This window comes from Callospermophilus lateralis, chromosome 19 (genome assembly GCF_048772815.1).
Source record: "Callospermophilus lateralis isolate mCalLat2 chromosome 19, mCalLat2.hap1, whole genome shotgun sequence".
In the NCBI taxonomy this organism is placed as follows: domain Eukaryota; kingdom Metazoa; phylum Chordata; class Mammalia; order Rodentia; family Sciuridae; genus Callospermophilus; species Callospermophilus lateralis.
In genome coordinates, this window is record NC_135323.1 from 13,115,996 (window position 1) to 13,143,768 (window position 27,773).

The 27,773-nt window shown below is 52.2% G+C and overlaps 1 protein-coding gene across 1 annotated transcript; it reads right to left on the bottom strand.

Moving 5' to 3' along the window:
• Window positions 1-1,098: 1,098 nt before the first annotated feature.
• Clec19a (C-type lectin domain containing 19A) lies at window positions 1,099-19,902 on the bottom strand. Its single transcript, XM_076840116.2, has 5 exons — window positions 19,815-19,902; window positions 8,989-9,154; window positions 4,992-5,085; window positions 2,460-2,592; window positions 1,099-1,178 (listed from the first exon to the last, which is right to left on the bottom strand). Exons 1-5 carry the CDS (start codon window positions 19,900-19,902, stop codon window positions 1,099-1,101), a joined length of 561 nt encoding a protein of 186 aa, XP_076696231.2.
• Between the last annotated feature and the right edge of the window lie 7,871 nt (window positions 19,903-27,773).

The following is a 27,773-nucleotide window of genomic DNA, read 5'->3' on the forward strand; positions in this document are numbered from 1 at the left end:
TATTTTTTGTTTTCCTTCACAGAACAAATCTCCTCTTTGGACCTATCTGGTTCAGAAAAAAAAAAAAAAAAAGTATATGCGCGCGTGCGCGCGCACACACACACACACACACACACAGAGTTAATTAATCTATTTTATTGAGGTAAAATTGGCAAGCCTTGTATTTACAATCATCCCTCCCTCTCTGTAGGTGCCACATCTGTGGATTCAACTCACAGCAGATTGTAAATATGAAAGAAAAAAAAATGCTTTGTACCAACCATGCAGACTTATTTTTCTTGTCATTATTCCCTAAATAATACGGAGAACCACCATCTACGTGACATTTCCCTTGCATTAGTTACTATAAGGAGTCTTGAGATGATTTAAAGTATATGGCAGACTGTGCCAAGGTTCTATGCAAATGTCACACCCTTCCATGGCAGGGAATCGGGGAGCATCAGGTTGTGGTATCTGCACGGGATCCTGGGACCAACCCTCCATAGAAAGGTGTCATTCAGTGCTTTGATATAAACATGCACTGTGACCCATGCGCAGTCCAGCTAATTCACCTGTCAGTCACCGCACACACCGACCTTTTGGTTTTGGAGAGGATCCTTAATATCTCTGACCTTTAGCAGATTTCAAGAGACAATGTGATATTACGAGGTGCAGTCACAAGATTTCCAGAACTTGTCCATCTCGTTGCTGAAAGCTTGTGCCCTGCGCCCAGCATCTGCTTATCCCCCCACTCAACCCCTCGGACGCGGTCAACTCCGCCCCCTCGGCCCTGTTCCGTGCGTCTCAGCAGGGCCCAGCCAATCAGCTTTGCCAAGTGAGGCTTCAGGGCGGGCAGGAGGCTGCACCCAGCCAATGAGACTCGAGCCTGAACCCAGAGCCACCCCTGGGCTTGCACCAGTACATCCACCATCGCTTTCTGTTTATTGAGCTAGTTCCATTTGGGTCTCTGTCACTTGGCCAAGTGGCCACCCTGAATAATTAAGGCTTGTTTGTTTGAAATCTCGTCTGTAAGATTTACCTCTGGTGGCATTTTGCATCTACTCAGCTTTAGCTTTATAGTAGGTACAGCTACTCGGTGATGCTGGGGCCAACGGTGCATCAGTTAACGCTCAGAGGTGGGATCTTGCACACAAAAGGGAACTTCCGGCTGCAGGCGTTATCATTCCATGACCTCAGAGCTGTGATGGAGGAAGCAGAACATCGGGTGAAGATCTACCCACCACAATAAAAGTGACCTCACCACCCCACTGGAGTAAGAGCCCTCCTCTCTGGTAGGCCTCTCGTCTACACTGGTGGCCCTTCCTTGCTGATGCTCAGGAAGACTGCGGTCTGATCTTATTCCCTCATAAGGTTGGTCTTGGTTGGTCCCCATGGACGGGCAGGACACACTTCATTCAGAGCCTTGGCCAGCTCTGTTACTGGGCTCCCAGTGGCTCTCAGGATAATAAGTTGCTATTCTATCCTACTCTCCTCGCGTCAGGAAAAGAAGGAAGAGCGGTTAAATGCTGGGGTCTGGAGATCTTGGCTTGAAATCTAGCTCCATGACTTGCTTACTGTGTGACCTTGAAGAAGTTGCTCACCTTCTCTGACCCCCAGTTTCCTCATATGCAAAGTGGGAATATTAACAGTTTTCATTTCTTAAGACTGATGTGGAGAGTGACGATGTTGTTGATGGTGATGGTAATTTCTAACAGTGCACACCAACCCCGACAGCCACTTCCATAGAGCATCTTCCTGTTCCTTCATGTCAACCTGGTTAAGTATCATTAGTCCCTGGGGATTGAACCCAGGGGTGCCTAACCACTTAACCACTGGGCCAGGTCCCTAACCCTTTTTGTTTTTGATTTTGAGAAAGGGTCTCCCTAAGTTGCTTAGGGCTTCATTAAATTGTTGAGGCTGGCCTCGAACTTGCCATCCTCTTGCCTCAGCCTCCTGAGCGGCTGGGATCATCAACCCCATTTTGAAGGCGAAGGCTCGAAGGTGCCAAAAGCTTATGGCATTCTCCTTGGGCTACGAGATCAATGAGGGGTCGAGCTGGCGTTCACCGAAGGATTGTTAACTCCAGAGGCCAGGCCCGTGCCACCGGCTGCATCAGCTGGACCTCCCTCAATCCCCTGAAGGGCCCAGGACGCAGGAATGTGTTAAGTCCACTTTAAGACGGAGGAAACAGTTTCAGAGAGGAGTGTGATTCCCCGCGAGGACGCGGGGCTAGAAGGTGACAGGGCCTACGTCCAAGCCCAGCTCTGCCCTGCTTGCAGCAGGGGCCGCTCAGCGCTGACATGCAGAAGGGCCAGGCCTTAGATATCCTTAACTGTGCCTGCTGGGGAGAGTGGCCCTGCCCCTGGCACCCAGGGACCTCGGCTCGCTCTCCAAGGTGCTGAAAATCTGCCAGCTCCCCCCAACCCACCTCCCGCCACGGGCCTCTCCCCAGTGCCTCTGTGAGCCTGGGGGACACCCACCGCTGGCCGGCCGGTACCACATCTGCACACAGTCCTCCTCCTCCGGCCGGGCGTGGACCCCATCATCTGGCTGGCTGCCGTCCCAGTAGCTGTAGTCGTAAGAGGAGTTGTCCGTCCACTCAAACTGCCCTTCCTGGGACCCACGGGGAGGGAGGGAGCCAGGCAAGGAGAGGGCAGTCAGAGGTCTGTCCAGCTCAGCTGGGGTAGCATTCCAGCACCTTCCTCCCCTCCACCTCTGCCGGGAAGCCCTCCCTTCTCATCGGGTGCTCCTGCAGTGGATCTCCGCCACCGTGGCTAGTGCAATGAGCCTCGGGGGTCACCTGCTGCCCACAGGGAACCAGGCAGCAGCCCTGGGGTTCAGTCCCAGCTCTGCCCACGCGGCTCCAGTGCCCAGGACCCCAACGGACTCGCGGGTGGCAGGCCCTCCGCGTCTCTGTGGGTCCAGATGGTCTGCATCATTATTTTTTCCTGGTGTGGAACTACTCTGTCCGATTGTAGGAACAGTCCCGTTGGGAATCTGATTGATGCTACAATAAACGTGCAAATTAACTGTGGGAACAAAGACTTCTCTGCAGTGTGTAGGAACAGGAGCCCTTTCCCCACTCATTCAGCTTTTTAGAAGACTGACCCCCACCAACACCGATGATCATGGAGCCCGTTTTTACGTCATGGAAATTGTGTGTTACTCCTGGGATGTGGTGCGGGGAGAGAGAGAGAGGTTGAGGCTGAGCTGCAGTCGGCGTTTCCTCTATCCACTTCCTAGCTCTGTGACCTGGACAAGTTAATCAACCTCTCTGAGTCTCCATTTCCGCACCTCTATAATGGAGCTACTACCTCCAGACAGTGGTTGTCAGGGTTGGATGGAGTCAAGGATGTGAAGGGATTAACACAGAGCTTAACACAGCCATGAAAAGAAAAGAGGAAAAAATCTCGCAATCCTTTATCCTGTATCATTTGTTATGATTATCAGGACTTATAATACAAATTCCTTAAACTCCAATTTAATGTGATTGTCGTCTAACTTTAGTGTCGCTATTATAAATAGGAATTTTAGGTTTTTTTTTTTTTTTAAGGTTAGAACTTCTAAATGGGTTCCTGACAGATTAATTCAGATTAATTTTGTTGGACGTGGTGGCTGATGCCTGTATTACCAGCAGCTTCGGAGGCTGAGGCAGGAGGATCATGAGTTCAAAGCCAGCCTCAGCAAAAGCAAGGTGTTAAGCAACTCAGTGAGACCCTGTCTCTAAATAAAATACAGAATAGGGCTGGGGATGGGGCTCAGTGGTCGAGTGCCCCTGAGTTCAATTTCCAGTAACCCCCCAAATATATATACACTAATCCAGCCCCGCTGCTTCTTCAGCTATTTTGAAGCAATTTCCACCATCCTTCGTGGGCTCCTGTGCTGTGCCAAATACCATGCTAAGCCTTTCACATGCATTAACTCCTTTATAAAACAAGGCACTATTATCTCCGTTTCACAGACAGAAAAACCGAGGCTAAGAGAAGTTTTCAAAAAGTCCAGCGTCTCCTACCCACCAGTGAGTGCCAGCTCAGGTGGGTGAAGATCTACCCACCACAATAAAAGTCAGGAGCTGGACCCGGAACTCGGTTCCCTACTGAGCTCCAAGGCAGGGCAAGAGCGTAAGAATAGCCCCCCACCGCCCCCAGGGAAAGTCTGGGATGGATCTCAGGCGGTGACCATCCCAGGCAGGGGATGCAGCCGGAGTCACCTCCTCAGCCTTACTTCCCCCATTCACTCTGCCCACCCCGCCCCACCCTGTCCTCCAGCCACACTCATCTTCCTTAACAACCCTGAAGGTGCGGTCAGCTCTCCTGCCTCAGGACCTTGGCCCATGCTGTCCCCCCGACCTGTCTCTGGCTGGCTCAACTGATCTGTTAAACACAAGCTGAATTGTTTCTTGCCCAGAGGCTGCTGTGGCCCCGGGGTTTGCACAGCAGAAAGCCCGGCTGCAGGAGGCAGATGATTGATAGCTGCAGCCTCCGGCCTCTGGGTAGTCACCATCTTGCTGGAGCTGAGGGTGCGCTGCTGCCCCTTGGGACCCAGCCCTGTAGTCACACCAAGGCTACGCTCCTCCAGCCTGTTCCCAGGCAGGGACTCGGCAGGACAGGGGGACTAACGCTGGCTCAGCTGGGGGCTCCCCACCCGCCTAGCCAAGACCTCAGAACTGTGCTGTGGCAGCTCCTCCCCCTCCACTCTGCCTCCATGGGTCTCAGGTCCACAGTATTGTCCCCTGTGCCACCTGCTTTATATCTCACCCATCTTCCCTCCACAGTCTCTGAACCCTCTCATGTCTTGCTTCCAAGAACTCAAGTCCAAACAAGGGGCCTTCTCTGACCAGATTGTGCGGTCATATCGCCTTCTGTGACACGGATCCTGGGCTACCTGTGGCCTCGCGGTGTCTGGTTTCCCTCTTCACCGTGTCTCGCAGCAGGAGCCTGGCCCACGGGGGAGGGTTTGCTAAATAAAAAGGAGCCTTGGTCAGAGTCCCCGGGAGCCCGCTGCCCCCTCACCTGCCGATGATCGTGAAGGCCCGTCCAGATGTCCGTCGGGATGCCCGGCACACAGCTGTTCGCCAGGTCATACACAAAGACGTTCTCCTCCCAGCTGTGAGTGAGAGAAACGCGGGGCGCGTGAGTCCTACCTGGGCTCTTGGGGTGAGGGTGAAAATCGAAGGCGGCGCTCGCTAGATTCTCTGCACCAAGGAAGCCTGCTTTCCTAATCAGGTCGCCCGTATATGTGGCCTGCTTTCTTCTAAAAATTTAAATCCATTTAAGAAACGCTAGCAGACAGCGGGGGGGGGGGGGGGGGGTTATGTTAAAGATATTACCAAGAGACATTGAAGGTGGGGGGGGGGCGTAGAGCACACCTGTCATCCCAGCAATCAGGAGGCTGAGGCGGGAGGGTCACAAGTTCAAAGCCAGCCCCAGCAACTTAGTGAGGACCTCAGCAACTCAGCGAGACCCTGACTCTAAATAAAATATAAAAAAAGGGCTGGGGCTGGGGCTCCGTGGTTGAGCGCCCCTGGGTTCAATCCCCGATGACTGCATGTGCACATAAAGTACCTTATTGAAATCTCCCCTGGCCACTTTTGTCCTTTACCCTGCCAGTGCGTATAGCGCCCTCTCTCTTCTACTCCATTCCCACAAGAACCAGGGGCAGCAAGATGGGCTTTTATTCTAGAAGCTAAGGCAGGAGGATGGATCGTTTGAGGCCAGCGTCTGAGGCCAGCCTGGGCAACATAGGGAGACCCAGGCTCAGAAAAAAAAGTTTCTTTTTCTGACATATCATCTCCAGGTTCTTTTCTGTTTACCTGGACAGTTCATCTCTAGGCTAGAATTTGCACAGCCCTCTCAGCAAAACCAGTCCCTGCAGTGAAAGCAGCCCGACTTCCTTAAATGACATCCGTGTCTCCTTGGGGCCTTCTCAGTCCCTGTTTCAAAGACTTATCACATAGTTCAGCCCCCAAAAGAAATTGATGCCAAGAAGAAAAAAGAAGTAGAGATGGGTGGGTGGGCAGAAGCATGGGTGGGTGGGTGGATAGGTAGAAGGATGGAAGGACAGATAGATGGCTGGACAGATAGAAAGGACAGACAGCTAACAGGCACATAGAGACCCGAGCGCTGATTCATGCCGGGTCTCTCTTGGTTTTTTACACATCCCGACACAAGGCAGGCACTGGGGCAGACATCACTGGCTGGACACCCCACAGCCACTCCTAATCCCTTTAGGAAGTCACATTTCCTTTTCCCAGCCTCCTTTGCAGCCAGCAATGGCCACAGGACCAAGTTTGGCCACCTGGATAGAAGGGAAAGTTCGCAGAGGGTATCAATGACGGGAGCGAGGTGTGGGAGAGGCCCAGTTTTCCCCACCGCCCTTCCTCCTTGGGTTGAAGCCAGGTGTGGACATGAAACTTGGGAACTCACCCAGTGCCCCCGATATCAGCGAGCCCATTAATGGTCATTTGCAGAAGTTAGAAGGGTGGGTGAAGGATGTGAGCAGAAGTGGGTGAGTATCGGTACACGTCACTCAAAGTGTTTACAGACCCAGACCGGCAGATCCGGCTGCATAAATGATTCCCATTATCATCCAATAAGTCATTATAAAACAATAATCATCAGCCCTCACACGTGACCAGTAAGTCACTTCCAACAGGATTATGGGGAGGGATCCCCAACAAGGTCTATGGGCTCTGGTTAGCTTCTTCCAAGTGACGGCTCTCTAAAGGCGGCCATCTTGCCTAGAACGTCGTCCACCATGAAAATATTTCCCTTTGCTCGAGGCGTTGGTGACCCATAAAAGTGCACATGGGTCCTCCTTTTAGTTCTGTGCTTGTGGAAGACACTGCTGATGGGTTCTGGGTCAGCAGCTCTCAGAATCCTGGACACGGCCCTCCAGGAAGTCACGTGTACAAGGGTTGCTTAGTGGATACTATTGGAACTGGAGAGGAGAGGGAGGCAAGGCTCCCTTGCATCCCTTGGAAAGATGGCCTGACATGGGAATGCTAAGGGAAAAAAAAAAATCTCTCTGAGGTCCCTAGAACGATCATGAACGAAAATGACAGCAGTTTCCTGTATGGAGCCTGTGAGTTGGGCAAGCCCTGAGTGAGAACTTTAGATGGAGCATCAACTTTAGAGACCCACGACTTTTAAAGGTCAGCGTGGAATCTGCCTGCAAGCCACTACAGTGACGAGCCAAGCTGATTGGCCTGATTTCTTGTGTCTTCTGTACTGCCCCCCCCTTCTGACATCCGCCCTGGGATGACCTAGCACAAGAGCACTTACCAGACACTGGTGCCTTGCTCTCGGACTTCACAGCCTCCAGGACTGTGAGAACGGTTCATTATAAATGACCCAGGCTCAGGTATTTTGTTATAGCAGCACAACATGAACTAAGACAGTGGTTCAAGAGTCATTTGGAAACAAAGGATGGCTTCTCCATTAACAAAACACAGTGACCCTAAGACACAAGGAAACAATGCCCTTTCTTGGTGCATTATTATTATACAAAATAGTGGAATTCATTGTGATATATTCATACATGCTCATGATTTAGTCAATTTCATTGCTCAGCATCTCCCCTTCCCACCCCTCCTGCCTGCCCTCCCACTGGGTCCTCTTCCTCTATTGTGTCTCCTGTCTATCTTCATGAGGTCCCCTTTCCCCTTTTCCTCTCTAGCTTCCACATATGAGAGAAAATACGTGACCCTGGACTTTGTGTCTGATTTATTTCCCTTAACCTGATGTTTTCCAGTTTCATTCATTGAACTGAAAACCACATAGTTCCATTCTTCTTTATGGTCGAGTAAAACTCCCTTTTGTCTATAGTCTAGGTTTCCTTTATCCATTGATCTGCTGGTGGGTGCCTCGTCTGGTGGCATAACTTGGCTTTGTGAATTGCGCTGCTGTCACCTCGGGCATGCGTGCGTCTCTATCGTGTGACGACTTAACTTCTTTTGTATAAAGAGCAAGGAGTGGTGTGGCCGGGTCTCATGGTGGTCCCAGGCCTGGTCTCTGGAGGAACCTCCATTCTCCCTAGTGGTTGTACTCATTTACAGTCCCACCAACAGTGTCTAAGTGGAACCCACCAACGCTCTTTCTAACGTCAAGTCTCTGAGATCCATGAAGAACAGAGGCCAGTGGAGAGTTTGTAGTTTGAGAACCAAGGGGACCTGTTGCACCTGCTCCGAAAAACTCACAGACCTGCCGGAGGGTCAGCTCCGAAAGTTGTGGTTGAACTGTGCAGAGACAAGTGCTCTGGGGGGAGGGTGGGTAATGAATGGGACTAGGGGCCGGGGAGTCAGAGGTGGCTCTAGTGAAGGGGTGTTTTGGGAGCTACCCTGGGGGTAGCAGCAGGAGGAGGTAGGGAGGGAAGGGATCCCCAGCAGAGGAGACAGAATGTGCAAAGGCGAGGAGAACTGGGAGGGCTGGACCAGGCTGGAGAACCAGGTGGCCAGTGTGTCTGGGGCCTGGGAGACACAGGGGGGGAGGCCTTGTTGGGTGAGGGATGCAATGCAGCCCGAACCCCCTAAAAACAAAACAGAACCCAGTTCCACACTTCATAGCTTTGCAACTTTGCCCGAGTCAGTTACCTTTCTGGGTTCCTTTTCTGTAAGGTGAGAATATCTACCTAAAACCAGGGAGTCGTTACGTGATGAGGTTCATGAACCCATATCCAATAAAAGCCAGCTCTGATTCCCTGTGGCTCGGACATCGTGTTCTTTATACGTATGTTATGTCAGGGGCGTCTCTGGCCTATGATCCACAGCACAGCAGAGTGGACAAGATGGGCATTTATAAAGAGAGGTCTTCCAACGTGCTCTTGGCTACTGCTGCTAAATGCTTTGCCGTCGACTGCCAAGGATGAATTCAGTGAGAATTGGGCTGGATAAAGAGTAGTTTAATGATCAAAGAGAAAAATCAGTGGGAGACACTATCTTCCACTCCCTTTCCCACGTGGGACCTTGGTTGAACTGTGGAGGTCCGAGGGGTGGGAGGGGTGTCCACTCACCTGTGGATGGAGGCCAGTTTGGCGGATTTCCTGCCGATGGAGAACTCGGAACAGTGGAGGTCAGCCTCGGCCCAGGTCTTATTGAGAGGAAAGAATCGATAGCAGTGGCCTTTGAACTCCATCCAGAACAGGGGACACAGGGACGTCTGAGGCAGCTCTGGCAGGGCTGGGGACAGAGAGAAAATGGACCGGAAGAAAGGTTGGTGGTGCTCAAGTTGCTTCCATGATTTATTACGTATTTTTTTTCAAGAATGAAAAGAACAGGTGCCCCGTCATGATAAATGTGGGGGTCTGCCTGTGATGGTTTGGATATGAGGTATCCCCAGAAGTTCATGTGTCAGGCAATGCAGGAATGCTCAGAGGGGGAATGACTGGACCATGAGATCTGAAACCTCATCAGTGGATTAATCCACTTGATGGATTATTAATTGGAAGGGATTCCTGGGTGGTACCTGTAGGCAGGTGGGGCATGGCTGGAAGAAGTGGGTCATTGGGAGTGTCCCCTTGGGGATGGAGAACTTACTGCTCTTTTGCTGCTTCCTGGCTGCTACAAGCTGAGTGGCTTTCCATGCATGCCTAAATTTTTCAAAATTCTAAGAGTAACTTATGGGGCTGGGGCTGGGGCTCAGTGGCAGAGCTCTTGGTTAGCACGTGTGAGGCATCGAGTTCGATCCTCAGCAGCACATAAAAATAAATAAATACAACAAAGGTACTGTGTCCATCTACAACTAAAACAAACAAAAAAATTTAAAGGAACATATCACTCTCAAACTTGGAAAAAGTGGATTCTTGGGCACATTTCCATTCTGTCGGGTTTGTACACAGTGACAGTTTTTAATGCAATTGTGATCATATGGATATAGGACAGGATTCTGTTTTCTAAAAATTAAGCAGTATCAGCATTTCCCCCATCAGGATACCTTTTTGTAAACATTAAATAGCTCTTAGCTGCTCTCCCGAGTGGCCCTTCTAGAGTTTATTTAATGATTCTCTCATTTGGGGATAATCAGATTTCTTCCTTTAAAAAAAAAAAAAAACGATTACAACATCACCAAGGTGAGCAGCCTTGAGCATAAAGCTTTTTCGGCCTTTCTGATGATTTTCTGAGAGATTTGGAAGGCTTTGATACAATTTGCTAAATTGCCTCCTGAAAGCAATTCATACTACCACAGGCCACGTCTGCGAGGACTCGTCTCCCTCTGCCCCGACCAGAGCCCGGTGTCATTATTTTCATGGCAATCTTTGCAAATTTTATAAGCAAAAAGATGGTATCTTGTTTCGATCTGCAGTTCTGGGTTCCCTGGTGAGGGTGCACATCTCCCCGCCTTTATCAACAGCTACAGCTAAGGGCTATTTATATCTTCTGCCCGTTAAGTGACTGGGGTTTCAGAATCCGCTGGTAACGCGGCAGAGCAACGCATAAGGGACCCACGTTGGAGATAATAATGCTCTCTCAAGTCTCAGCCCCTCAGAAAGCTTTTAGGAGAGATTTTTTTTTTTTTTCCTGGAAATCACCACTCAAGGGGACTGACTGGGAGGGGCAGACAGGCCGAGGATCTTCCCCTCGCTGGGATGGACGGCTCATTTTCAAGGACATGCAGGGAGCCCAGACAAGTGGGGGGCTTTGTTAGCCTGGGCTGCCCAACCAGAGTCCTAGCCCCAGCTGTGCCTGAGTTTCCGTGAGACTCCAGAACATTCCTTTTCTTCTCGGCTGTCCAACTAGATGATCCCTGGGGTCCCTCCTATCCAGCCATGTGGAATCTGCCTGCAAGCCACTACAGTGACGAGCCAAGCCGATGGAGTCCTAAAGCAGTGGGTGACATTCACTGAGCATCTGTGCCGTGTTCAGCACACACAGGGATTGGGGGCCTCGACAGTGGAGTCGTCCTGTAACCAAGTGGCAGAGCAGGGACTTGAACTCTGCCCTCTCCACTCCAAAGCCTTTGTTTGAAAAGTGTGCGTCACGCTTCACTGTGGGAAATCAACAGGGCTCAGAATGGTTCATTGTATTGAGCCTATTTATCGGGCTAAATAAATTCGTGGAGGTGCGGGCCTCTAGAGCTTGCTCCTTGATAGCATGATTATTAGTGATTAGCTGCAAGGTTCTTGGAAATTGCTGAGATCAAATGCAAAACCAAAAGCGTGTGTGTCTAGGCGAGTAGGTGCCTCTGGGTGCTTTCTCTGGGGACAGAAAGGGACAGCCACTTTAATCAAGAGGGCTAGCTAAGCAGGCAGGTTCCAGGCCATCCTTCCCAGGACTGGTCAGAGCTGCTGGGCCTTCTCAGGGACCCAGGCTGACCCCTCCTACACTCCAGCAGCTGTGCCCCTTGGTCCTGGCGAACCCCACCCTCTTGGTCAATCTTGGCCAACAGTCTTTCTGCACGTGTCAGGATCAAAAATGGAACCAGGTGATTTTGGAATTTGCTTTTAATCCTTTTTCTGCAGAGCAAAGGGGGCCAGAACTCTGGTTAGCATGGCCAGAGTCTTCAGCCTGTCCCTCCCTGTCTCTGGGTCTCTGTCTCTTCTTCTCTCAATGGACAGCATTGGACTAGGAGGACTTTACCTTGAGGTTTTAAAGTGGCCTATGCTGAGAGGGTCAAGGACTCTAGAAATGCTGGGTGTGGCTGAGCTCCCGGTGGGGACTTTGGGGCACTGCCTACCACACAGACTCAACAGACTCACTCCCTGGGGTCTACTTAGGGAGCGGCTTCTCCCCTTAGCATGGGCCAGAAGCTGAAGATGATTCCCATTCTCCTCCCACCTGTCACTTATAGGCAAGGACTCTCATTGGTGAGAACTTGGCCAGGTTTGTCCAGGTTGGTTGGAACGATCAATGCGAAGTACAACATCAAACCCCGGGTCCCCAGTCCCACCCATCTGAAGGTACCTGGGAATCTTAAATACCCCGATTATCAGGCTTGGGGTGAAGCTCACTGGCAGAGCACTTACCTAGCCTGCTTGGGGCCCTGGGTTCAATTTCCAGGACCACAACAAAAAGTTGGTGTCATTCTATAATAGAGTTGGAAATAGGGTGGCCAACCCACTCCACTATGCCCAGGACTATCCCAATTTTAAAGCCAGAAGTCACCGATCCCAGGTACCCCTGCAAGCCCCAGCAAACTGGAAGCGTTGGTCACCCTTGTGCAGTGATTCTCAACTAGGGGATATTTCAACCCCCAGAAGACAATGCCCGGAAACATGGTTGGTTGTCACAGCTGGGGGGGAGGTGGCCCTACTGGCCCCTAAGGGGGAGAGGCCAGGGGTGCTGCTAAACACCTACAGTGAACAGCTCCCCACATTGGGATAATCTGACCCCAACGGTCCATAGAACTGAGATGGAGAAACTGCCAGGAGGTGACCAAGGAGGACGGCTTAGGCATGTATCACTAAAGATGACCCCAGACCACAGCTCTGCACCAAGGTCCCCACAACCTTACGGTAAAAATACCTGCCCAGCACCTGCCTGTCCCATCCTAGGCCACCCTTGTTGTGAATCCTCATAGCCAAGGATTATTGTTTCAAGGTAATTTATATGATCCTCTGCAGGGTTCCTTTGGACCTCTTTTCTTCAACCTCTTGGATACTTGGCTGACTCTGGAATGAATAGTCCCAAGGCGCACCATTTCCAAACTTGCAAGAGATTCTCTTTGGAGTATCTCTCTCTGTTTCTTCTTTAGGTCTTGACTCCTCCCCTTGTATGTGGAGCCCCTGAATTACAGAGACAATACCACTCAGGGCAGATGGCCACTGCTTCCTCTTCACCTTGTTGTCTCTGACCCCCAAACACCCCCTCTTTTCTTAGATACCCAACCTAACTTTATTGTCTTTACATTTATTTTTATTTCTGCAGTACAGGTTTGGAACGCAGGGTGCTCTACCCAGCCCTTTTTATTTTTTATTTCAAGACTGGGTCTCACTAAATTGCCCAGGCTGGCCTTCAACTTATGATCCTCCTGCCTCAGCCTCCCGAGTCACTGGGATTCCGGGTGTGCACCCCCACACCTGGCCCAGCCTAACTTTAAAACGGTGTTTGTGAAAGTTCACAGGACATTTCTGCGTGGCCACGGAGGAAAGCTTTCGCGTTCTCCAATTCACTCTCTTGTCTGAGCTGGAAGACTCCATCATTTTTGTCCTTTTAATTTTTTTTTTCCTCCTTCACTTTTTAAAAAATAAGCTTTTAAAATTTTGGAATAAACAGATTGACAGAAAAGTTGCAAAGATGAAGATGCCCTTCAACAGTGTCCAGGTGTTAAACTCTCACATGACGATTGTCAAGACTAGGAAATTAACAGGGTGCAATATCATTATCTAAACCACAGACTTTATTCAGATTTCACTAGTTTTTTTTCCTTCTTTTTTTCTGTGCCCAGATCCAAGCCAGGACACCCCATCCATTCACCTACCTATGAGTTTCACTGGGCATTAAACACCACAGCGAGGATTGAATGGGAACAGATAAAATCAGCAAGACTCGGTTGGAACGGGTCAGTGTCTAGCATTGCGGGGTGTTTGCTGGGGTCACCCTTAACCCCTCATCACTCCCTGGCGTCCAGGCGGCCTTGGGGTCTGCTCCATCCCATCCCAACGCCCCTCTAACCTGCTGTTTGTCTTCTCCCTTCCTCGTTCCTCCTCTCCCTGGGTCTCTCACCTGCTGCACCGCCTCCTGGTTCTCCCCTCCGGGCTCAGCTGCCAGATCCAGCCCTGGGGACAGCCTCACCCTCAACTAAACCCTCCAGGCGTCGCTCCGCCGGTGGGAAGGGCCCCTGGCGACCCTCTTGCTTGGCCAGACCTGCGCACACGCCCTGGGCCTGGCTCTGCCCCCGCCTGTTCCCGCACACGGCCGCCCGCAGCCTCAGCACCACCCGGAGCTCACTGGCGGCGCCTCAGGCGCGGGTCGCCGAGGTCGCACGTGAGCAAGACGCTCCAGGTGACCTGCTCACCTGGCCCTCCCTCCCTCCCTTCACTCACTCGCTGAACAGGGCTCGGCAAAGGGGAATGAATGATGGATGGAAGGCAGGGGGCTGGTTGGGAAGACGGGGAGGGAAGGGTCCTGGGTCCGAGAGCCTGGGGTAGAGGGGATGGGGGACTGGGGATGGGAGGATGGGGGAGATGGGGGATGGGGGATAGGAGGATGGGGGATGGGGGATGGGGGATGGGAGGAGTGAAGGGTCCTGGATCCGAAGGCCTGGGATATAGGGGATGGGGGAATGGGGATGGGGGGATGGGGGAGATGGGGGATGGGGGATAGGAGGATGGGGGATGGGGGGATGAGAGGAGTGAAGGGTCCTGGATCCGAAGGCCTGGGATATAGGGGATGGGGGAATGGGGGATGGGGGGATGGGGGAGATGGGGGATAGGAGGATGGGGGATAGGAGGATGGGGGCAATGGGGGATGGGGGGATGGGAGGAGTGAAGGGTCCTGGATCCGAAGGCCTGGGATATAGGGGGATGGGAGGAATGGGGGGATGGGGGGAATGGGGGCTGCATCAAAAGGAAGCCCCGCCCCCAGCGTGGAGCACCCTTGACCCGGCTGTCGACGCCCAGCCTCCGCGTTTCCGTCCCTTTTGATTTCTCTCCACGAGCAAATGAGGGTCCTGGATTCCTGGGGTGAGACCTACCAGAAAACGGGGCTGCGACAGGTCACTGCTCAGATCCTCCCCTTCCACCTGGGCGGGCAAGGGCCTTTAATTGGGAGGCAAAAGGAGCTCGGGGCTGCGCTGGAATAAAAATTAACCGTTGTCTGCCTGGTACCCCTGTCCCCCCTGACTTCTGGCAATTTAGAAAGGCGACAGGTCTTCCTTGAAGCTGTTTCCAGATCAGCCTCTGCTATCTGTCTTGGGAAGGGATGTCCTTAGCTTCATCGCTTGACCTCCAGGCAGTGATGGAAATACAATGACCAGGGCCAACCCTTGCTGAGCATTTACCCCGCGCCAGGCACTGTGCTTTTATGTCTATCAGGTCATTTCATCGTCACACATCCTGCCAGGTAGGTGCCACGATCACTCCAAGAAACCAAAGTACAGAGAGGCTGACTAACTTGCCTATGGTCACACAGCCTCTAATTGGCAGAGCTGCTGTTTTAAAGTCAGGCTGTGTCTGCTGCATTTCAATCCATTTCCTTTTGCTTTCCTATGGATGATCTGGGCCTTCATTCATTCCTTCATTCATTCATCGAGTGCTTTTGAGCATCTACTTGGTCTCAGGCAGCTGGCTACAAGCTGGTGTGGCTTCTGACCTCATAGGTCCCACAGTCTCTGGAGACCAAGATCAAGAAAGATGAATGTAGAAATAAAGATGTCATTCAAAAGTAACTGGCAGATGTGTGTCACATGGGCAAAACCTTGAGGGAGCAGTCCCTTTCCTGATCAGAACTGGTGGCTGCCTTGTCCCTGTTGTCAAAGAGCCTACAGGTGATTAGGGACAGGGCACCACCTTGCTGGGTGGGGGAAATCCAGGGGACTGTCACCGGAGCACCTAAAGGTGGCACATAGATTGTATTGGGGCCATGTGGGAAGCTTCCTGGAGGAGGTGTTGTCTCCACTAAGATCTGAAAGAGGGTAAGAGTCAGAGAAAGAATGTTCCAGGGGGAGAGCATGCCATGCTCCAGGGGCTGGAGGTGCGGAGGCGATGGGTGCTTGGAGAATTGAAGTGGTTTATTCTGGCTGGGAACATGAGAGGCAAGGAGGTCAGAGAGGAGGCTGGGGAGGACGGGGGCAAGTGCGGGGCTAGGAGGCAGCGAGGGATGCCCCAAGAAGCTTGTTGCTTTGGAAACCAAGAGGCCGAATGGCATGGTCTTTTACTTCCATTAGTAGCACCAGAGGCCCCAAGGTCTCCCCTTTGGGGTGGGCGTCAAAGCCTTTGGGGGCTCTGAGCTTGTTATGGAAAGAAAACACACCAGTGCAATCCGGGGCTCTTCCCCCCACCCCCTCTCTCTTTTTAAAAGAATAAATTGTCACTTTCCTACTCAATCTGGCTGCCGGCTCCCCTGGCCCCCGTCCAGCCGCCCACAAACGCACCACTCTGCTGCCTCCTGCCCAGATCGGCCCTGGGGCCCAGCCAGGAGAGGAGGCGGGGAGGTTCTGGGGGCCACATTTGTCTGCCCCATCCACTTAGAGGCCCCCAGACTCCAGGAAGGTGGTGCCGGGGGAGGGGGGCTCAGAGTCCTTGTGCTGTCCTGCTGCTGGCTGGCTGCCCTGCAGACCCCTCCCCGGCCTGCGCTCCGCCTCCCCTCTCTGGGCTGCTCTGGAGGACCAGGCACAGGGGATCAAGGACTGCACAGTCCCCCACGTCGCTCTAACTACTGTGCTGGCTCCTTGACACCAACCCTAGGAGGGGATCCTGTCACTCCCATTTTACAGTGGAGGATGCTGAGGCTCAGAGAGGTTGTCACTTGCTCCCTGGGCTGGCAAGTGGTGAGACGCCCAGGGTTGAGACTCGGTCTGATAGATTCAGACACTCCTGGGGGCTATTGCACTTCTAGAAGGTTCTTTTTCTTGGCCTCGGTGTTCTCATTTAGAAAATCAATACAGCGGACCGTCCACATTTGTAGGTTCTGCATGCATGGACTTAATCAATTGTGGATAAAAAGTATCTGGGGAAGAAACCTTGTGTTGGTTCTGCATGCACAGACACTTTTCTTGCTATTCTATAAACGATACAACATCACCTTATACAGAGCATTTACGCAGGACTGGGCATTATAAATAATCTAGAGATAATTGAAAATGAAGAGAAGACTGTGCTTAGGTTATATGCAAAATACTATGCCATTTTATGTAAGGGACCCAGGCAAGCAAGGATTTGGGGACCCACGGGGGTCCTGGAATCCATTTTCTACCGTAGCTGAGAGATAACCATGAATTAAACACTAAATTTAACAATTATTTAATTAAGCAAATAAATCCACATTTCCTGGGTGCCCATATGACTTGAAATGTGTGCCTCTGAGTTGCTCACAGGGAGGAACATACAGGGCAAAAAAATCATCATATACTAAGTATTCTACAAATATGTAGAGTACCTGGGACCATAGAGGAGGAGTGGAATGGGCCAGAGTGTCCAAGGTACACTCCAGGATTCCGTCTACTCTAGGAGAGAGGTACATTCAGCTTCTGGGACTCTGTGCTCCAGTTTAAGAGCTGAGACTCTGGAGTTAGATGAGTCTCATTGAAAACTTGGCTTCTCGCCCCTCAATTTCTTCTTCTGTAAAATGGGCATGGCGGTAATGCCTGCGTCCCAGGGGAGATAGTGTCTGTTTTAGTCAGCGTTTTCGCTGCTATGACTTTAAGGCCTGGCCAGAACAACTGTAGAGAAGGGACACTTTCTTTGGGGGCTCACGTTTTCAGAGATCTCAATCCACAGACAGCGGACTCCGTTCCTCAGGGCTCAAGGTGAGGCTGGACATCATGGTGGAAGAGTGTGGCAGAGGGAAGCAGCTCACAAGGGGATCAGGGAGCAGAGAGAGAAAGACTCCACTCTCCAGATACAAATATAGACCCCCAAGGCCACGCCCCCAATGCCCACCTCCTCCAGCCACACCCCCCTGCCTCCTGTCACCACTCAGCCAGCCCCACCAGGGACTAATCCACTGTCAGGTTAAGGCTATGACCCATCGTCTCTCCTCTCCACCTTCTCGTATTGTCTCCCGTGTGAGCTTTTGGGGACAGCTCACATCCACACCCTAACGTGTCTGACTCCTAGTGGGTATTCTAGTAAAACACTAGGTATTGTTACAGCAGAAGCAGCTCGGGCCCCAGAACCTCCCCAGAGCCCAGGTGCGATGCCAGGTTCCTGGGAGAGGAAGAGGCTACCGAACAAGACTGATTCCCATCTGCGCCCCAGAAACCCTGCAAGAGCAGGTCCCGAGTGAGTCCCCAGACGCTCTGCTCTCATTTCCTGTGTCATGGAGAGTTCTTGGGCCCAGGGGCCAGGGAAAGGACTTTTTTTTTTTTTTTTTTTTTTCTGGTTTGAAGAATCATAATAGCAGATATCTGTGTGGCTCTCCCTGGGTGTCAGGCCCTCCTAAAAGCACTTCACATTCATTAACCCACTTCAACAATGTCGTCTGAAGCAAGTTGGGAGGAAAGGCTTGGGGGAAGCGTGTGGTCTGGCTCAGTTCTCCCAAGAGGCGCCTGAGGCTCTTTCCCAAAGAAAACCTGGGAGCCGCACGTTCAGGGTGGGGAGTGAAGCCGGGGATGAGTGACGGACACCTGTTCTGCACTGAATGATGGGTGGTGTACCAAGGAGGAAGAAACCCAGGCCATCTGGGATAGACCAGGGCCCCTCCAGGATATCCTGTCCAGCGTCTGCCCTCCTTGTCCATCACACGGGTGAGCCGTCGAGACCCACGGTCAGGGTTGGAAAAACACTCACGTGGACTCCCTGACCTCTGCGTGATGATGTGGTGGCACTGGGAGGTGGGGGTCTTTGGGATGTGGTTCTGGTAGTTGAAGCCACGAGAGTGGGACACTCCGTGGTGGCATTATAAGAGCCACATCCACCAGGACCTTGATCTTGGACCTCCCGTCTCCAGACCAGGAGAAATAGTGTCTGTTGTCTCAGATCCCAGTCTGGGATGTCTTCCTGGCCCAGCTGGAGCCCGCTAATACACCCAGCAGGTTTGGGCAGAACAGAAGCCCCCCGAGGTTTGCCTGCAAAACCATGAGGACCCCTCGTTCTTACCAGGAGGGTCACCAGATTTGAAACAAAAGCAAAACAGAAAAAAAGAGGTACTTACTTAGATGTGGATTTCAGATCAACAACCAAGGACTTTTCTTACAAGTGTGTCCCATGCAATATTTAGGATATACTTATAACTAATAAAAAAAGAAACCTACTGGTATTTCTTTCCTGGTGTTTTATGTAACAATCCTAGCACCCCTATTCAGACAGCCCAATAATTGGCCTGATGAGGATCTCCACGTAGGGATTGCATTACGAGTTTCACTTTAATGAAGGTTAAGAAAGAAAATGTGGTTTCTCCGCCCACCATAGGGTGTGGGTTAAATAAATAAATAAACACAACAAATTCATATTAAAAAGTGCTCAGAGCTGTCTCTGGCACAGAGAAAGGGCTGTGTGAATCTTCATCGCTGTTATTGATATTATTATATCTTTTAAATAATGTTGGGAGAGAAGCTGGAGGGGTGTCAGACAAAGAAAGGGCCAGCGGGGCGGGGGGAGACTGTAGAAGACGGGACCCTTTTTCTGCAGACGGGGGTCCCCAGAGTCGGCTCTCAGGCCTCGCTTTTGCAAAGTGGGAGAAATCCCGCTCACTGAGACCCTTCCTGGGACACTGGGAGGCCACATACTTGAGGCTGGTGGGTTCTAATACCTGGGGACATCCCACAAAACCTAAAGAGCTGGGTGCTAAGGGGCCAGGCTGCCAGAGGGTCACCAGAGGACAACCGTGTCCAATCTGCCTGTCCAACCTCGGTGGTGGCAAAGCAGCAGGTCGGAGAGCTCCCTGGGAATGGCCCTCACAATCATGATGGGGGGGGGAGCCCTGACAAAAGTGCCCCGAGACGGTCCCCTGGCCATCCCCACTTTCTAGAACAAACTGAGGCTTGGAGAGATTGAGAAGCTCGCCCGGGTCGCAGGGTCTGTAAACTGCAAAAGTGGATTTAAACCGAGGAATGCAGAGGTCTGGGCTGGCAGAATGGCCCTGGTGGGGGAGGGGAGCTCTCCCGAGGCTCGGCCCACCCCCCCACCCCACCTCCAGCCATGCCTCTGGCCAGGCCAGCCTGCAGCCAGGCCTCGGTGGCGGACCTTGAAATCCCTCAGAGTGTCCCCTCCTGCCCCTGCTCCCTCCCTTGCCCTGGGCTCACCTGGGCTGATGTTGATGTCTGTCTGTGGAAAGGCCTGGGCACAGAGGAGGCTCAGGGAGGCTGCGGCCCACAGCCCCCACCTCTGCATCCTGAGCCCCAGCAAGCTGCTTCCGCTGGAGTGGAACAGCAGAGCTCTTCAGCCAGGAGGGCTGTCCTAGGCGGGCAGGGTGGACCCCAGTCCCCTCCTCCTCCCTCCTCCCTCCTTTCTGCACCGCTGGAGGGAACTCTGAGTGACAGCAGAGAGCCCAGCAGCCCAGGGCCAGCCTCCCTCAGAACCATGCGCCCTGTGGCCTGGGGCCTGTGTTCTCTTCTGGGAGACTCGGTTTCCTCCTGGGTAAGGGCAGGTAAGGAGTCTCCCGTCCAGCCTCTCCCAGGACATAGAGCATCTCTCGCCCTTGGAGAGAAGAAGTGTCAGAAGGTAGAAACATAGGGGAATGTCGAGTGTGGAGGTCTCCTGAGTCACGAGTGGGATTTGTTTGGTTCATACAGTGTTTTAAAATAAAAAAAAAAAAAAAAAAGAAAAAAAAGCCAGGACATAAACGTAGGAGATTTTCAGTAGAATTGCATATTTCTGCCTCCTGTTAAAAATCTGAATATTGGAAAAGACTTAGTCATCATTTCCAAGGGAGAACAATCAATTGCACAGGGCTGAGAAACGTGCCGCATCGGGCAGGGTCCATGAGCTTGGGGACACTGAGGTCCCACCCACTGGTCTACCCTGAAGGCCCCTGGATCTGTCCAGGGGCCTCCAGGTTCAAGGAGGAACCTGTAGAAGGTTCCACCGGGTTCCACGGGGTGTGCGCTCAACAAAGAGCCAATGCCGGCCTTAGTACCCAGCTCCGCTGTGTGATTTATTCATACTCAAATGTTTGAGATCCACTGGGATCTCACTGCAGTTACGGAGAATTAATATTGCCTCAAAATCAGAATCTTGCCAGGCTTGGTGGTGCATGCCTGGAATCCCGTGACTTGGGAGGCTGAGGGGGAAGGACTGCAAGTTCAAGGCCAGCTTCAGCAGCTTAGCGAGGCCCTAAACAATTTAGTGAGAGCCCGTCTCAGAAGAAAAAAAAATAAAAAGGCCCGGGGAACGTAGCTCAGTGGTAAAGTCCCTCTGGGTTCAATGCTAGCACCAAATAACAGCAACAACAACAAAAATAATAAATAAAATAAATCTCTCTCCTATTCTCCTATTCATCCTTGGACAAGTCACCTGGCCTCTCTGAACCTCAGTTTCATCCTCTATAAAATGGGGGGTAAAAAAGTGCAGACCTCACAAAGATTAAATGAAATTATTTATATTATTTGGCACAGATGCTGGTGAGAAGTGGGTGCTCCTCAAATGAGGGCATATTTTGTGATCATTTTTCTTGATCTGGTGCAAGACTTTTCCTGGCCACAGTCACTTTTTTTTCCTTCCAATAATGCTCGGTCAGGTAGCTGGCATCCACGGAGAGGACTGGAATGTGTCAATTTGGTTTCCAAGTCACTCATTTTTCTCTCTGAAACACCCACTGCTGTGCCTGTGAGGAATAACTTAACTTGTGCCCACACAGCCGGCACTGGAGCTCAATGTCTGCCTTGGTCTGACTCAGGATATGGCTCAATTCAGCCCCGCACCAGTCCTCGGTGTGCCCTGGGTAGACCACTTGCCTCCAATCGGTTGTACAAATGCACACCCCCAAGTGCGTGTCTGTGTGTGTTTATTCCTAGGTAGGACACACCTATTGTCTAAGCATTGCTGAGCATACTAATGTATTGTGCCTGTTACAAACACAACCCCCAAGCTGACTTATTAAAGGTTGGTACACAATATAAATATCCCATAGGAGAAAGCTGAGCTATTTTATCCTCATGGACTCTCAGCCTGTGAGCTGGTTCGGAGGTCCCTGCTGTCACGTTCCCGGGGCTGCCTGTCAATCACACACAGCTGGCTGAGTACATTTTGTGCTGTTCTAACAGAATATTTGAGACTGGCTAATTTTTTTTTTTTAATTTTTTTTAAGATGTTGATGGATCTTTTTAAAATTTTATTCATTTATTTTTATGTCGTGCTGAGAATCAAAGCCAGTGCCTCCCCCATGCGAGGCAGGCGCTCTGCCGCTGAGCCCCAGCCCCAGCCCCTGAGACTGGCTGATTTGTAGTAAGCAGAAGCTGCTGGCTCACTGTTCTCAGGCCGGAAAGTTCAATGTCAAGGCCTCACAGCTGCCTGCTGCACTGGTTCATGAGGAGCCGGAGAGAGCAGAGGACGGGCACCCTCCCAATGGCCTCACAGTGACAACCGCATTTCAGTGGGAGTTGAGAGGGGACAGACATTCAAATGGGAGCAATGTCCCTGTGCACATGAACATTCTGGGTATGGAGGAGCGGGGTCCACACAGGCCGCTGGAAAGCCTTCCGCACCGGGAGAACCTTTGATTTGAAAACTAATGTGATGTCTGGAGGTTTGGGTGAGTCAGTTCATGTCTCCTCTCTGGATAGAAACCCACAAAACATTTATTCCTTGCCCAAACCCAAGTGTGGTGCTTGGAGCTCTTGAGCAACAGAATCTCCAGCCCCGCCCAGACTCAGAATCTGCATTTTGATTTGTCCCCAGTGGGTTGTGTGCATAATAGTTTCTGAAACATTGCTCTAGACAGGGGTAGGGAAACTTTAAACAGCCAGACAGTAAATATTTTAGGCTTGGTGGGCCATGTAGTCTCTCTCACGACTTTAACTCTGCCAGAGACAACAGGAATGGGCCTGGCTGTGTTCCAATAAAACTTTATTTACAAAAACAGACAGGGGGCCAGACTCAGTCCACGGGCCATGGTTTGCCTTGCTCTAGGCCTCAATCTTGCTGGCCAGAAAGTAGACAATTTCTTCATTTAACCAGATGATCTTTACTGTCCTTTGGGGATGGGAAGGGTCTTTTGTACACAATCTACATTCTCTGGCTTCTTAAAATTGTAATTAATGAGAGGTACTATATCCCTACACACACACACACACACACACACACACACACACACACATTGTGTTTGTGGCAGCCTGAGGAATTCTGTGAAGATCTATCTATCAAACAATTGATTGATCATCACTATCACCTAGATAGCTCCACATCTATCAATCATCTCTCACCTCTTTCTATCATCTGTATATCTCTATGATTATCAATCATTTCCATCATCTATCACCTGTTTTTCACCACTCTCCTCTCTTTATCCATCTATACCATCTATCTCTACGTCTATCTTGATTTCTTAGCCTGTAAAGAGCGTTTAAGAATCGTTGTTTATCCACAGCCCCATCCCTTCACCGCCACTATACAAGGTGTGATGGATGCCGACTCATCTGGCGGCTTTCAATTCAGATGTGCCCATGCTTAGATTCTAGACCCGCTGCTGTGTGACTAAGCACTGATGATTTAATCCCTCTCAGCCTCTGTCTTCTCATCGGCAAAATGGGAACAAGTCGATACCTCCCTCATACAAGGGCTCAGAAAAACGCTTGGCACCTGATAGATGCTCCGTATGTCGGTGACGTTAGGTCACTCAGGAAAATACTGGACAGGAAGGTGTAGAGCCGGGCAGTAGCATAACTACCTCCTGTGGATGTGGTTGGGGCGCCCCCAAGGGTCCCTATGTTGGGAGCTTGGCACTCAGGGTGGCAGTGTCGGGAGGTGGTGGCACCGTGAAGAGGCGCGTCCCAAGGGGAGGTCCTCGTGTCCTTGTGAGAAGTCTCCCTTGAAGGAGATACGGTTTGGATCTGTGGTGTCCCCCCGAACTTCCGTGTTAATGCAGAAATATTCAGAGAGGAAGTCATTGATTTTGAGGCTGTAACCTCGTTTGAATGGACTGTCTGGGGGTGACTGTAGGCAGGTGGGGTGGCTGGAGAAGGGGGTCCCTGGGGTTGTGTCCTAGGAGGGCGCGTCTTCCCTGTGGTCTCTCCCTCTCTCTGCTTCCTGGCCACCAAGAGCGGAGCGTCTCTCCTCGGCCACTCCCTTCCACCAAGACCCCTGCTTCCTCTTGGGCTCAGAACAGTGGAGCCAGTCCTCCGTGAACTGAACCCCCGAAACCAGGAGCCAAAATACACCTTTCCTCCTCCAAACTGCTCTGGTGGGGTATTTTGATTCCAGTGACAAAAAGCTGACTATCCCCAAAGGGATTAAGATTAAAGGGTTGCTCTCCTGCAACCCCTTAAGGTTATGAGGCAGCAAGCCTTCCTTCCCCCTCTCTCTGCTTCCTGGTTTGAAATGTGACATCTGGCTCCTACATACACTCTCGCCACAATGTGACACCATCCGCTGCCCTCAGCAGAGGCCAAGCCAACAGGGTTACCTGATCTTGATCTTTGACCCTCAAAAACTGTGATAAACCTCTTTTCTTCATAAGTATCCTGCCTCAGGCATTTCGTTATAATGATGGAAATCTAACACGGTGCCCAAACGATAACGGGGGCGCCAACCTGCCCTTCGTTCTTCTTTCTAGATGTCAGTTTTTATCCACTAATCATTCTGGAGTTATTTCTAAATAGTATTTTTGAACACTGAAAAAGGAGAGCTATCCCAGTAGCAGTGGAAGAAAAGCAGACAGGAACAGAGGGCTTGCTGGGGGAGAAGCACCAGTGCCCGAGTATAGCTGTTCCTGGTGCTCCGGGATCTGAACCCCAGGAGCAGGGCTGGGCAGGAGTCGGCGACTTCTGTCAGGTCCCAGGGTGTGGGACAGAATTCCTGAGGCGCCCTGGGCTGGGGCCTGAGCTCAGAGTTGCTCTGAGGAGGAAGGAGGAGGCCCATGCCTTTTGATCCAGGAGACAGAGGACGAAAGGTGACTTTAACTCTCCGCGGCTGCTCCCGCCCACCGCTGCTGTTTTGAACTGAGGTCCCCACACCTCAAAGAGGGTGTCTGAGTGACCCGCGTCTCTCTCTTCCCACCTCCTACCTGAGGGGGAGGAGGATGCTCATTAAAACTGGTGGGTAGCCCACAGCAGAGCACCTCAGGCCCTGGTTTCTATAGAAACTCCGTCCCCTGTCCCCTTCCAACACTCTCTCATCTCCTGACAAACTCTATTCCTGGAGACGTGGCTCTGCTCTGTCCTAACACTGTTCCTGCTAGTCGACCAGCGAACGCAGCCAGAGGTGTGCCCGGTGACGAGGACCGTCAGGTACCCAGCAAACCTGCCCGTCAGTCCCGTGCGCTGGACGCCCTGTTTTCCAGCAGAGTCCTTGGCCACACCCTCTCTGAATCCTAGGTGTTGGAGGGGACCTGGTTCCAGGTTGCCCCGCAGATACCCAAATCTGCAGGTGCGCCAGTCCCTTCCACCGAATGCCGTGGTCTTTGCACAGAATCTGCTCCCACCCTCCCTTCCACCTGAAGCCGTCTCTGGGTTACATGCGATCCTCAATGCGAGGTCAACGCGGTGTGAATAGCCGTTAGGTGCATTGTTAGGGACTGAGCACCGATGGAAAGTCTGTGCTGTGTGTAATACAGATGAAATTGAAACATTTTTTTTTTGATCACTGGTTGGTTGAATCAGAGGTTCCTGAGGCCAACTAGTTGGCACGGGCTGCCTGGACACAGGGCCCCAGACTGGCGGGCTCACGGTCTCCGTTCTGGAGGCCGGAAGCCTGAGGTCCAGGTGCCGGCCAGGGTGGGTTCCCCTGAGGCCCAGTGGGACTCGGTTTCCTCTCCTCAGCAGGCACGTGGCCTGTCTCCCTGTCTTGACACCATCTTCCCCGAGGGTCTGTCTGTGTCTGAACCCCGCCTTGCATGAGGGCACCAGCCACAATGTCAGGGATGGCCCCAGCGGCCTCACTTCCACTCCGTCAGCTTTGTAAGACCCAGTCCGTAAACAAGGCCACGTTCTGAAGTCCTGGGGGTGGGGGTTCCCGAACGTCTTTTGGGGGGACACGGTTCAAACCACCGCAGGCTCTAGTCGGGGAGGCCGGGCTGGTCTTCAAGTCCCACCGTGGCTTGCTCCCGACTTACCCCCGTAGACCCCGGCCTCCCCCGGGGGTGAAGCAGATGACCAGGTCCCCTGGAAGCTGCAGTGTGGGGGGCAAATGAGGTGGCACTTCCCACGGTGCCTCGTCAATCCCCTTGTGACTCCTAGAGGGTAGCAGGTGCCCGTCTGCCACTATCCCGGCGTCCCTCGGTCCCCCTGGGTGGGGCCTGCAGGACCCTGGGCCATGAAGATCAAGGGCGCCCAGCTCTCCCTCCAGGAAGTTCTCTGTTGCCATAGGACCTTGCTCAGCCCGAAGGCCACAGGCCCAAAGTGCCAAATGTGAGTCCCTCCAGGGGCAAACCTCAAGCCCGAGGGACAAGGGTCAGCAGGTAAGTCCTCCACCTTCCCCCCGAGTGTATCCACGGGCCGCCCGACTGAGCCCCGGCCCGGCCCCCTGCTGATGAGCGCAGCTGCTTTCCTTCTCCTGGTCTTTTCCGTCTCCCTTGGCTGCCTGGGTCCCCCCCCACCCAGAGCACTATCTGCACCCAAGTCCTTCCCCTGGGGTCGGCTTTTAAGGAACTCAGGACAAAAAGGAACCTGAGGCCGGCTGCGAGGGGTTTGTGGTTTGTGCAAGGGACGCAGGGAGGAGTGGTGGGTGCAGGACTGGAGCCAGGGTTTCTTTTGGCACTAGAGCCCCGGCCTCATGGACGAGCACCCCCTCTCTTGTCCTGGACGCCACCGTACCCCTGTCCTCCTCGATCCCACCACAGCAAGGAAGCCGTCCCTCCCATCCTCTCCTGAGGACACAACTGACCCCAAATCACTTCAGAGCAGGAGACACGGGAGACCCCCCAGGTCCCTTCCTGCAATACCCAATATGGCCAGGAGGGGGCGACACCTCTCAGCCCACGTGGCATTTACCTGGGTCAAATCAAGCCGATGGTTTTGGAGCGAAGAGTCCCAGAGGCAGTGTGTGAGCCATGGGGAAATAGTCCCTATTCCCATTTGTCAGCATTGGGGTGACATGAAGCGTGCCACCTAATGTCCTAAAGCTTCGTTTTCAAAAGGCTGTGATAAGGATTAAATGAGATAGCACCTGTCCCGGGTTAGCACACTGCGTGGCTCAGGGACGGCCACCGATGAGTGGGAGATGTTAGTACAAAGGGTTAAATAGGCACACAAGCCTGTGTCATGCGGCGGTCAGGAAGGAGCTGTTGTTTCAGTCCTGGAAATAAGGGCCCATTTAACCTGGGCCTTAAGAACAGGAGTGTTGCTTAGCAAGCATCAAGCCCTGGGCTTAGTCCCCATGGCAACCAGGATGCTCAGATCCAGAGAGGGAGGGAGAAAACAGAAGTCTGAGGGCCTCACGTGATCTCCTGGATCCAGCTATGCCTGAAGCCCAGGACTTCCCCTGTTGTTTCAACTACTTGGAATTGATTTCCTGACACTCGTCTTCTCTTTTGGCGGATCCTCCTCTCAGTCCTCAGATCAATACCTTTTCATGTTTTAGCTGTTCTTCCTTCCAGGACCCCACACTAATGTCACCCACAAGGTCCAGCATGACTGGCTGTCGGATCCCACTGTGGCAGGCTGTAGGCCAGCGCTCTACCACTGAGCCACCACCCCAGCCCCTCCGCCCTTCATATCCCACATTCATGAAGGAAAAAAAAACAAACACCGATACATGGCACAAATAAATGATCTTTAATTTCAATAAACAGCTCCTCATCACGCTAGACGGTACGCGGGGGGAAAGACATGGAGCATCCAACAGGGAGAGGGAGAGACCTCTGCTAATTCTACACTGATTCCTCAGCCCGTGAGAGGGGCCTCGGTCCACACCCGGACACACCCAGCTCCTCCGGGCGGCTAAGGAGGAGGTGGTCACGGATGGGGTGTGTGGCCACGTGACTCCGCGGAAGTCCCCAGTGGGTCTTTATGGCAGGATTCGCTCAGAAAACGCCAGCTTTTCCCTGTCACGTCCTAGTGACTCGACACACACACGTCCCCGTCACCCGACGGTGGGGGGGGGGTCTTCGA